Below are 12862 nucleotides of genomic sequence, written 5' to 3'. Positions count from 1 at the left end.
CGCCCACGGCGGCCAATTTTTGGTCGAAAATTTCCTATCTTAAAATACTCCCCGTGTAATGACTTAATGAGGGATCATTAAAAAGTGTCCAAAAATTGAACTTTTTTTTTCTGAAAATTCGATCGCCTGCGGCGGCCAATTTTCGACTAAAAATTTTCTATCTTAAAATACTCCCCGTGTGATAAGGAATCATATAAAGTACCTATGAAAAAAATTGATTTTTTTTTTTCGAAGTTCGAAGCAACATTGACTTTGGTTGATATCTGGATGGGTGACTATCCGTTTTTTACCAAGTTGTTACAGTCGCGTCCTTGGAACATATCGGTATATCATACCAAATTTCATCGCTTTACGACAAACCTTTCTTGAGATATTTTGTTCACAACCTTTTCAACATTTTCCACGAAATGAGGGTTAAGCAACAATTACTTTTGTTAATATCTGGATGGGTGATTATCCGATTTTTGCCAAATTGTTACAGTCGCGTCCTTGGACCATACCGGGATAGTATACCAAATTTCATTTCTCTACGACAAACCGTTTTTGAGATATTTTGTTCACAACTTTCTACTTTTTCCCATTTAAACCTGTAGTACGTACGTACGTTACGTACAGACCATGGGCTAAAAACCACTTTTTTGGAATCAGGGGACCCCAAAACGGATATTTCCACCCATTTCCCGATTTTGAAAATTTGGACCGATTGCAATACTTTCTCATTACCTTGTATAGGTTCCCTATACGTAAAGGTAATAGAAAGTAAAGAAAGTAAAAAGTAATTAGTAATTCCCCGTGCCCGAGTGGATATCATACAGATCATACTAGGCTTGCATGCCGCAGGTTTCGGGTTTGATTCCCGGCGGGGTCGAAGTTTTTTCAGCTCTGCTTTACTTACCACAAATAATTCGTGATTTGATTTGATTCGATTTTTATTACATAATTTGTATTTTGTACATACCAAATTTATTGAGTAGGTAGGTACCTACTTAGGGTGGATTTCACCAATATTTTTTCGGTCCCTAGAAGGCCTGTTAAGCTAACAGCCTGTTAAGAGTGTTAAGTTCCATTTGATTTGAATACCTAGGCTTAACAGAGCTCTTAAGCAAACAGGCTGTTAGGGCCTAAAAAGAAGGTTGGTGAAACCCACCAGTACCTATTATTATTTTACTATTCTCATTTATTTATTTATTTTTATCAATAATTATTATGTAATATATTTTTTTCTTCCATGACAGGGTGTCCTAGAAATGAAGAAGCGTCTGGAAGAGGTCCGTCTGCTAGAGTCTCGCAAGTCAGCTCGGCTGATGGATCAGGATACGGACTTTGCCCGACTTGCTGACGTAGGCAGCGATAGGAAACGAGCTGGCTCGTCCAGTCAGCATATCGATGTGCCGACTCCCACACAAGGGTGAGTTCATATACCGATTTTTTTGCTCTCTTCTAACCTCTGCGCTCGTAGCTCAGTACGTGTAGCCCACCTCTGTGGTCGATAGCATTGTCTCAATCCGGAGGTGCTGGGTTCGAATCTCGGCCAGGGCGGAAAATTTCTAAGCAAACTTTTCCGTTCTTGGATATGCATGGATGTAAAAGAATGTGCCTTGAAGTAATCCGAAAGCGGTGCCGAAGTACATTCTTCTTGAACTTTTAAAAATTAAAAAAAGCTCACTACGTATATCATGCGTCTAGTAAGACTCAGGTACCCGGTTTGATTCCCGGTGGGATCGAAGTTTTTTCAGCCTTTCGACCTAGTTTCAAATTTCAACCTATTCTATTTTACTCTAGGGCAGGTTTTTTTTTTTTTTTTTTTTTTTTTTTTTTTTACCAATATGACCAGTTTATATGCAAGTGTGATTTTATATATAGCCATACAGACTTCGGAGTTCTATAAAATCTCTGAATCATAATGCACTGTCTTAAAGACAGTGTGTTTCAAAACAAAGAAAATTCAATGATCTCCCATTTCTTCCTTTGTGATGAGTTGATGACACAACACAATGAATGACAAAGACAAAGCCGCAAGATTACTCATCATTTTGCTCATAAATTATAAGCTCATCATTTTGCTCATAAGTCACACTTTTTTACTGGGGATGCATTTGAGATCTTAACAATAAACTCACATCTCAGTATAGTGTATACTTAAGTGAGGTGATTGGTTAGTGACTCATTTACTACATATTCTACTAGTTTGAACCTGAAGCAAAAGAGTCGAGAGGAACAAAGACGTGTGAAGTTCAATTGATTTAGTCATTTCAGATGATTCAGTGCACACTTGTGCAGTGATACAGGGAGTCTCTCAAAAATCTCGACTACCCTTTATAGTGCATAGATCTTATTTTTAAATTTTACAAAATTTGATTTGAAATTAACTTCTATGAATACCTAAGTATATGAAGTTGTACAAACGCATAAATCCGTATTTTTTTTATAGTTTTTTTTTTTGAGCGTAAACATACCTAATAGAAGTGTAAGTACCTAAGGACCCTTAGGGACTCAAAAACCAATCAGCAAAATCTTTTTGTATTTTCCCCCAATATGTATCATAAATATCCATTTTCGTGCTGACACTGACATGACGATTATACCTACCTATTTCTAATACTAGGTAGGTATCTATTTCTCTATTAACTTTATTCCAATTCCCTATTATTATTATTATCATCTACATATGTACCTTGTACCTATTAAGTTCTTTGTATTCCTGAATGTCCATGTGTTGCTATACTGCAATATTATACATAAACATTAGGTCTGCTATACCTAACATTATTCGGATTCCCTATTAGGTACAAACCTATTAAGTTCTTTGTATTTCTAAATGTCCATGTGTTACCATTCCTACATTATACCTATACCTTAGGCTTAGGGTATGCTTTATCTATACACGGCCCGCGAAGGCCCGCCTAAAAAAATTAACGAAAATGAGAAATAACAGTAAATATACTAAATAAAATAATTAATGCTTGAAAATTTTCAAATTTATAAAAATTATCCCAGTTTACCTTACAAATTTCATAGTTAGTATCTAATTCTAGGTACCATCAAACGCAATGCTGTACCTAATATCATAGTGGCTGAACTCTACTGACCTCAGTCAACCCCCCCCCTATATTATATTTTTGAAACTGAATGAATTATTTTGTAAAACATTTAGTTTAATAATATAATTTATTTATTTATTAAATGTAGTTTCATATATAAATAAGTGGTTTTATTGGAAAGTTGGACAACACGTAGAACGCTATCGGGTAGAATTCTTATCAGTGCGTACAGATTGCAGTTCTCGAAGTGTAGACCATTTCAAATGATAGAACTTTTCAATTTTTGCGGCCCGCCAACTCTCTACCTTGGTCTCTTGCGGCCCTCGGGTGCCCTAAGGTTGGACAACCCTGCTCTAGGGAAAGTGAATAATAAGGAGATCGTAGTAGTATCATATTCTTGGCACAGATGAACATTTTGTTATTATTTAATGGTGAGATAATGCTATTATGAGGACCGAATGTTGTTGTTTCATTAACTTTTGTATTTTGCGTGGGCACATTTGATTAGGTCTTTGCGGGAGGCCGTAAATAGTTTGCTGATGGTTCTAACTCTAACTCCGAATTTGTTTTTAAAACGCTATACATATGTATATTCATCCCACGCAAACGCAATATCTTGATATCTACTATTCAACTTAATATTATCTTAATTGCTTACTGAATGCTATCTTGTTTACCTTATAAACACGATTCTACTCCTTGGAAATAGGTACCTTGATTGACTCCTATCTTGATTGATAAATACACTTACCGACAAAATTAACGGGACATTTTTTTTTTCTTTTAAACAACAAACAATTGCATTTGTCCAATGGCAGTAGAATTTTTTGACTCTTGCCGGGCATTGAACCCGGGACCTCTGACGTGCAAGCCTGTTATTGCGTTCTAAGCTGCAGGCTGCTTAGTTTGTTTATTCCTTTTTTTTTCAATTAGCACAAATTGCATATTGTTCATTGTTCGAGTTGTGTATTTTTGCGTTCAAAAAAATTAACACATTTACTTGAACATGTACGTATGTAATTGGGTCATGTTAGTGTTTGTTTTTAAGGAGAGAGAGAGATAAAAGGGAGGGAGAGAGATGAGGGCGAGAGAGAGAGAGATAGAGAAAGAGAGAGATAGATGGATAGAGAGATAAAGAGAGAGAGAAAGAGAGAGAGAGAGAGAGAAAGAGAGAGAGAGAAAGAGAGAGAGAGAGAAAGAGAGAGAGAAAGAGAGAGAGAGAGAAAGAGAGAGAGAAAGAAAGAGAGAGAGAAAGAAAGAAAGAAAGAGAGAGAGAAAGAGAGAGAGAGAGAGAAAGAGAAAAAACAGGATAGGAGAAAGCCAGCCGTTCCGAGAACGAACATTATCCCAGCAGGACAAAATCCGCCCCGGGCGGGAATCGAACCCGCGGCCCAGCGCTTACAAGGCAGACGCACCACCAACTAAGCTAACCAGGCTGGCTTCAAGTTAGTATAAAATAAAAATTAATTTGAAATTCACACTTAATCACGTATTAGGTTAAGAAGAAGACAGGGCTTGCATGGGCAATCGCAATCAGCAACTGATAGCAAGGCACGTGGACACGTGATTAATGCCTCCTTATCAGTGTTAACCCTTTTGAGTCCAGACGGACGTTTTTTGCCGGTTGAGAGTAGGGATCTGTGTTCGTATTTGCCTGGAACCCATATAAAGTAGGTGTAGGTAGGGTTTATTTTTCTCTCCAAGATTTTGGTTGAATAATATTACCTATGCCTCTTTATCAGTGTTAACCCTCGATCTGACGGACGTTTTTTGCCGGTTGAGAGTAGGGATCTGTGTTCGTATTTGCCTGGAACCCATATAAAGTAGGTGTAGGTAGGGTCTTTTTTTTCTCTCCAAGATTTTGGTGGAATAATATTACCTATGCCTCTTTATCAGTGTTAACCCTTTCTAGTCCAGACGGACGTTTATTGCTGGTCGAGAGTAGGGATCTGTAAAGGTGCGTCTACAGTCGTCGAATGTAGTTGTCTGGGACTTATCGTTTTCTTCTTTGAAGAGGTTTCATAGAGGGAACTATAACGGAGGTTTTGTCATCCCGAAATCGAAGAAAGAAGGACAGGATAGGAGATAGCTAGCTAACTAGGCCGGTCCTGTTTACCCTAAAACTAACACAAATTATTTGTATGTACTTAATTTACCAATACTTGCCTAGTTGATATACCATTTGTATACTTACCTAGTTGATATACCATTTGTACCAATACTTACCTAGTTTATATACCATTTGTACATGTAAATTGTAGGGTAGGTCTATCAGTATTTGGAGATGATTTCGTTCTCTGAAGGTCTTGGACTGATAATATTGAGATTTCAAGTAGGTGATACATAGGTATAACCTGATAACATTTTCTGAATTTGTCATGCACGCACGAATTCGAGGCAATTAAAACCATTACATTTATCACCTCTATACAGTGACGTCAAACCCATAAAAAAAAAAAAAAAAAAAAAAAAAAAAAAGGATATTTCCACCCATTTCCCGATTTTGAAAATTTGGACCGATTGCAATACTTTCTCATTACCTTGTATAGGTTCCCTATACGTAAAGGTAATAGAAAGTAAAGAAAGTAAAAAGTAATTAGTAATTCCCCGTGCCCGAGTGGATATCATACAGATCATACTAGGCTTGCATGCCGCAGGTTTCGGGTTTGATTCCCGGCGGGGTCGAAGTTTTTTCAGCTCTGCTTTACTTACCACAAATAATTCGTGATTTGATTTGATTCGATTTTTAATACATAATTTGTATTTTGTACATACCAAATTTATTGAGTAGGTACCTACTTAGGGTGGATTTCACCAATATTTTTTTGGTCCCTAGAAGGCCTGTTAAGAGTGTTAAGTTCCATTTTTTTTTTTTTTTCATCGTGTTACTTTATTCAATTATCGAACTGTACCATTCCTGCTCCGTCCTCACACTCAATCAATCTCAACTTCTTCCTCGAACCTCTCACTCTCATTGAAATCGCCCTTGAATACCTAGGCTTAACAGAGCTCTTAAGCAAACAGGCTGTTAGGGCCTAAAAAGAAGGTTGGTGAAACCCACCAGTATTATTATTTTACTATTCTTATTTATTTTTATTTTTACCAATAACTATTATGAAATATATTTTTTTCTTCCATTAAAGGGTGTCCTAGAAATGAAGAAGCGTCTGGAAGAGGTTCGTCTGCTAGAGTCTCGCAAGTCAGCTCGGCTGATGGATCAGGATACGGACTTCGCCCGACTTGCTGACGTAGGCAGCGATAGGAAACGAGCTGGCTCTTCCAGTCAGCATATCGATGTGCCGACTCCCACACAAGGGTGAGTTGAGTTTATATACCGATTTTTTTGCTCTCTTCTAACCTCCGCGCTCGTAGCTCAGTACGTGTAGCCCACCTCTGTGGTCGAGAGCATTGTCTTAACCTGGAGGTGCCGGGTTCGAATCCCGACCAGGGCGGAAAATTTCTAAGCAAACTTTTCCGTTCTTGGATAGGCATGGATGTAAAAGAATGCGCCTTGAAGTAATCCGAAAGCGGTGCCGAAGTACATTCTTCTTGAACTTTTAAAATTAGAAAAAGCTCACTACGTATCACATGCGTCTGGTAAGACTCACGTACCCGGTTCGATTCCCGGTGGGATCGAAGTTCTTTCAGCCTTTCGGCCTAGTTTCAAATTTCAACCTATTCTATTTTACTCTAGAGAAAGTGAATAATAAGGAGATCGTCGTAGTATCATATTCTTGGCACAGATGGACATTTTATTATTATTTAATGGTGAGATAATGCTATTATGAGGACCGAATGTTGTTTTTTCATTAACTTTTGTATTTTGCGTGGGCACATTTGATTAGGTCTTTGCGGGAGGCCGTAAATAGTTTGCTGATGGTTCTAACTCTAACTCCGAATTTGTTTTTAAAACGCTATACATAATATGTATATTCATCCCACGCAAACGCAATATCTTGATATCTACTATTCGGCTTAATATTATCTTGATTGTTTACTGAATGCCAAAAACCACCTTTTCAACATCGATGGAGTCGAATCGACGGCCGTCGACTCTGTGTGGACACAGCTTTATGTATGTACCTCGTTGCCGATTTGGTAGATGTATTTGTTAAAGTACAATCAAAATAATCGCTCAAGATTCATTTCAGGAGAGAGTCTCCTCGGATACGAAGATGGAGTGTCCTGGTGGGAGACTAGATGAAGAGATGTGTCATAAGGTTAATTTGGATGGAGAATATATTAAATCTATTTTGGATTTAGATGGTTAAAATAAATAGTAGGCTAGTAGGCTTATTAATATGCCACTGATATCAAAATAGATAAATCTTAACTAAATCTATATTATACAGGTAATTGTTATTTGTGTTTTCGTATTAATTACTGACGTTGTTTACTCTGACGTTTATTTTGGCGTCACAATGTTCACATCTTCACATTTCGATCATTCCCGAGGGATCATCCCGGTTTTGACCATCAGTCACGTGATCACGAATATTGTATTTATGCTGTGTAGACTCAGGGCCGTTCTTAGGGGACTTAGGGGTTCATCTGATCCCCGTCCCATTTGTTCCAGGCTCCTCTAGGGAGCCCCCGGGAACAGCAGCTCCCCCCCCAAGAGGAAAAGAAAATACTTTTTAAACAAACTCCTTAAATACTAAGGAATTATCCAGCTAAATTCCGTACACAAAAGGTCCACTCTGACGCTTGGGCCCAAAAAGTTGGGTTAAGCTTATACGAATCTCCGAAGGATTTCAAAGAATTTGTAAACCAGAAGTGCTCCTTGAATTGCAATTAAGCCGGATTTTCCCCCGTGAACGGCCCTGGGTATATGTGGAATGACCTTGCTTACCGCTAACAATTAGACGTTACATTGGTGATGGGTTATTTGTAAATAGTGTATTAGATACCGGTGTTACATCACGGGCTATTTTCAAGATTAACAACACGGCTCGGCGTAGCTAAAGTTGGAGATGGAATTAGGATTGCCTTATTTATACTGACGATGGGCAGTCCCTTCACGTCAACAGTTTCAAAAGGTCACTCTGTTTGTTTAAATTACATAGGACAGATAAATGGACGGTATGCGGAAAATGTTTTTACTCCCCCCCCCCCCCCCCCCCCCTCTCTAGCAGATTGCTTCAGTTTATGAGTGAAAATCGCATAGCAATTGGCATCCGTCAATCTGAAAGAAGAAGATTGTTAGACCAATATACCGCTAACAACCTCTAAAATGAATGATGGGAATCGAACCTCGGGACCCTCAGTTAGGAGTCTATAGGACACGGCTTCAACCGCATGAGTTCTTGGAGCTCATCAGTCTGTGGACAGATTAACTACGTACACCTAGGAACGTGTGTATTCTTGGCCCAATGACGGTCCGTGCGAACAGATAAACACATTCAAAAAGGAACAACAGATTACACATTCCCACCTTATCAATCCAACACATTCCACGTTATCAAGCCCCCATGTGTCCCCTTGACAGAGATACATGTGTCAAGTATCATAACATATGGGAGACATAAAGTAATATTGGCAATTATAGCAGTGTAAATATAGGTACATAATATGATTCATATGCATATCGACTTATGATCAACACTGTCATATATGAATCGGTTTTAGCTGACGTCATTTGAGTTTGTTGTGAGGTTTACCCTGTGCTCTGGCTTGGATCCAGTTTCACTCTTCATTGACCAGAGGATGTTTTTCAGTGTGGGAAGACAGTATATGAAAGTGGGCATGATTTGTTTGATGAGAGGTTTAACGTCATAACTGCCTAGGTTATTACTGTTGTTAGTTGACGGGATTTTCCCTCCATTCGGCGAGCAAGCTGTCTCAAAATGAAACCTCGCCTAGGCCTGAGCCCGGGGCCGGCAGAGCCAGCAGAACTCACATGAACCTGCCTGGAAAAAGCCGGCAACACGCCGATTACCCAGATGGCTCACTGATAACAAGATCTTAAAAGAGGAGGTTCATATGATAGGATTTAGATAAGATTTTTATTTATTTTGATTGCACATCAATAAATACAATCTACACAAATTGGCATCTATGTGCTCGTCCAGATCATGTGGCAGCAAAAATAGGGCATTGTTGCCAACCCATGTCCACTTGTGCAATGGTAGGAGAATCTTTTAAAGGGGAAAGGTATATTAACACAGTGCTTCCGTCCGACAGTGAACAAAGGTAAGGTAAGCGATATCCACCTACCTGCTTCTCGGAATCCAACTCTGACTTAGAGCTACCTCTGCATTTTAGAAGAGAGAGTTTATCAAAAATAGACCTTTACCTGAATTGCAACAATGTAAGGATTTCCTGCAATCTGATTGGTTCCTTCATTTTGGGTTGATGACTCATTGCTGTCACATTGATCTGGATGAACTATAGGTACATACATAAAGCTTTGTCCATACTTCCACACATGGTCGATCGACTCTCGATCGATGTCGATCCAAACTGCCTCGACACATTCAACTCACCTCGCCCATCGACGGCCTGGACTGTTTACCAATTTACCATCAGTGATGTAGTCGGTGGAACTAGGACTTGGTGGTTGGTGGTTCGATTCCAAATCTTCTTTGTGCTCTAAAATGTAAAATGCGTCCCTAAACTCATTGAGGTTTTTCATATACATTGATCTGTTCCTTCCTTCCCTCTTAGCATTGCTTACTTACTGATCCGCGTCCAAATGAATTCAGCATGTGAAGCTCCAGAATTGTGCGACTGCCACGCCTGTAGGGCAGTCGAGTCGGTTGCGGGGCTCATAGCATTTAACATGAACATTTTACCTACACATGTATAACGCCGAATTTGAGTCCTCTACAGCCCGGACCAGTGACCTAATTGGTGGGATGCCAGATAAAAACTGAAACTAAAAACTGAAGTTTTTATTTTGCTGATGGTATGCGGATTGGCTAATGACTTGTTACGGGCATTGTTATGTGGATGATGAAGACGTATGTGTTTACGCTGTCAGTTTGTTTTCTGAGCAGATTTTTCACTTTCTACAACCTTGAGCGAGTAAGAATAGATTCCCTTTAGTTTTGATGTATTTTTTTTTTTTTTTTTACTTTTTTTTTATGTTGTTTTGAATGAAATTTCAAATCTTACCAACCCGTTGGTAAATATTCGCTTAGGACTAGATGGGGCATCAATATTATTTTTTTTTTTTACTTTTTTTTTATGTTGTTTTGAATGAAATTTTAAATCTTAATACCAACCCGTTGGTAAATATTCGCGTAGGACCAGATGGGGCATCAATACCTATTATCAGAAATTATGATTTGTAGTTTTTGATGACACTTTTTTGAAAGTAATAAAGTGATTTGTACTTTTTGAAAGTACATACATAATAAAGTGATTATTTATATTCCTCAAACAGCACCAAAGTTTCCAACTTGGATAGTAAAGGACGTGATCTCAATCTCATGTGAGAGCGTTTGTTAATCTATATTATCCGAGACTGTGCCCGAACTATCTCCAAGTAAGAGAGCTTCATAATGATAGATTTAGATAAGATACCCAGATGGTCACTGATAACAAGATCTTAAAAGAGAGGTTCATAATGATAGATAAGATTTATCTATTTTGATTGCACATCAATAAATACATCACCAAATCGGCATCTAGGTACATACATAAAGCTTTGTCCATACTTCCACACATAGTCGATCGACTCTCGATCCACGTCGATCCAAACTGCCTCGACACATTCAACTCACCTCGCCGATCGACGGCCTGGACTGTTTACCATCAGTGATGTAGTCGGTGGAACTAGGACTTGGTGGTTGGTGGTTCGATTCCAAATCTTCTTTGTGCTCTAAAATGTAAAATGCGTCCCTAAACTCATTGAGGTTTTTCATATACATTGATTTGTTCCTTCCTTACCCCTTGGCATTACTTACTCATCCGTGTCCAAATGAATTCAGCATGTGAACCTCCAGAATTGTGCGACTGCCACGCCTGCAGGGCAGTCGAGTTGGTTGCGGGGCTCGTAGCATTGAACATGAACATTTTACCTACACATTTATAACACCGAATTTGAGTCCTCTACAGCCCGGACCAGTGACCTAATTGGTGGGATGCCAGATAAAAACTGAAACTCGGAGTTTTTATTTTGCTGATGGTATGCGGATTGGCTAATGACTTGTTACGGGCATTGTTATGTGGATGATGAAGACGTATGTGTTTACGCTGTCAGTTTGTTTTCTGAGCAGATTTTTCACTTTCTACAACCTTGAGCGAGTAAGAATAGATTCCCTTTAGTTTTGATGTATTTTTTTTTTTTTTTTTACTTTTTTTTTATGTTGTTTTGAATGAAATTTCAAATCTTACCAACCCGTTGGTAAATATTCGCTTAGGACTAGATGGGGCATCAATATTATTAGAAATGGAGCAGTTGCAGTTGGGTAAAAATTATGAATAAAAGGTCGATTCCTACGTAAAAAGTTGTGAAAAATCCAAATCTGAAGTCAAAACTCCGAAAAAGTAACTTTAAAAGGTCGAAAATTCAATTTTTAATTGCCGTTCTAATTAAAAAGTTCAAAGAGTTGTGACGTCAGACTTAATGTCAAAATGCGCAGAAACGCTTGCGCACAAACAAACAAAGCGGGAGTCATGAGTTATGACGTCATCGCCTACGGGAGCATATGTCGTGACGGCAAACTTTACGATTTATCAGTATTATTTAAATCGATTTATCTCGGTATCTAGAAGTCGTAGAAGAAAAAGAAAAATTCCATTGGTCCTCATTTTTCCTGCTCTATGACTTTGAAACATCACACAAGTAAGCGCAACTGATCTATTACTGTATTCCTTAATTTAATTTACTTACATAATTATAAAAAATGTTCTGTGAGTATTTATTGAATAAACGAGGCTTGAAAAGAACCTATCACTGGCTCTTGCAGATACATGAATCTCAAAGAAATATGTATCCGTTGAAGGTATCACAATAAAACACAATATTTTAAAACCCAGACCAATTATTTGTTAATCAGTCTGTGGAACAGATACCTACGTAACTAGAACGTGTTATTCTTAGCCAATGACGTCCGTGCAACAGATAACACATTCAAAGAACAACAGATTACACATTCCACCTTATCAACCCACGACCCATGTGTCCCTTGACAGAGATACATGTGTCAAGTATATAACATATGGAACATAAGTAATATTGGCAATTATAGCAGTGTAATATAGGTACATAATATGATTCATATGTATATTATGATCAACATGTGCATATATGAATGGTTTTGCTGACGTCATTTGACGTGTGTGTGAGGTTTACCTGTGCTGCTTGGATTGTTTCAACTCTTACATTGACAGAGGTGTTTTTCAAGTGTGGGAAGACAGTATGAAAGTGGGCAATGATTTGTTTGATGAAGAGGTTTAACGTCATAACTGCTAAGGTTATTACTGTTATTAGTGACGGGGTTTACCCTTCATTCGGCGACAAGCTGTCTCAAATGAACCTCGCCTTGCCTGAGTGGGGCCGGCAAGAGCCAGCAGAACTCACATGAACCTCCCTGGAACAAGCCGGCAACACGCGATTACCCAGATGGTCACTGATAACAAGATCTTAAAAGAGAGCTTCATAATGATAGATTTAGATAAGATACCCAGATGGTCACTGATAATATTCGGCGACAAGCTGTCTCAAATGAACCTCGCCTTGCCTGAGTGGGGCCGGCAAGAGCCAGCAGAACTCACATGAACCTCCCTGGAACAATGGAATCCAACCTCTGAACTTAGAGCTACCTCTGCATTTTAGAAGAGAGAGTTTATCAAAAATAGACCTTTACCTGAAA

At 38.6% G+C, this 12862-nt stretch overlaps 1 protein-coding gene across 2 annotated transcripts in view; it reads left to right on the top strand.

Annotated features, from left to right (window-relative positions):
- Window positions 1–6572, top strand: part of LOC103515178 (zinc finger protein 395) — a 23219-nt gene extending 16647 nt beyond the window's left edge. The window contains exon 2 of one of the 2 annotated variants that reach the window (XM_026827952.1): window positions 6185–6572. In XM_026827952.1, the coding sequence (XP_026683753.1) occupies window positions 6185–6361 (177 nt within the window). In that variant the 3' untranslated portion in view covers window positions 6362–6572. Of the gene's footprint in view, window positions 1–1235; window positions 1775–6184 lie in introns of those variants that run through there. The other variant, XM_008480105.3, reaches the window with a different exon arrangement.
- Window positions 6573–12862: the final 6290 nt, after the last annotated feature.

Source organism: Diaphorina citri, unplaced genomic scaffold, assembly GCF_000475195.1.
Source record: "Diaphorina citri unplaced genomic scaffold, Diaci psyllid genome assembly version 1.1 scaffold1289, whole genome shotgun sequence".
Classification (NCBI taxonomy): Eukaryota; Metazoa; Arthropoda; class Insecta; order Hemiptera; family Psyllidae; genus Diaphorina; species Diaphorina citri.
This window is presented reverse-complemented; position numbering and strand designations above follow the sequence as displayed.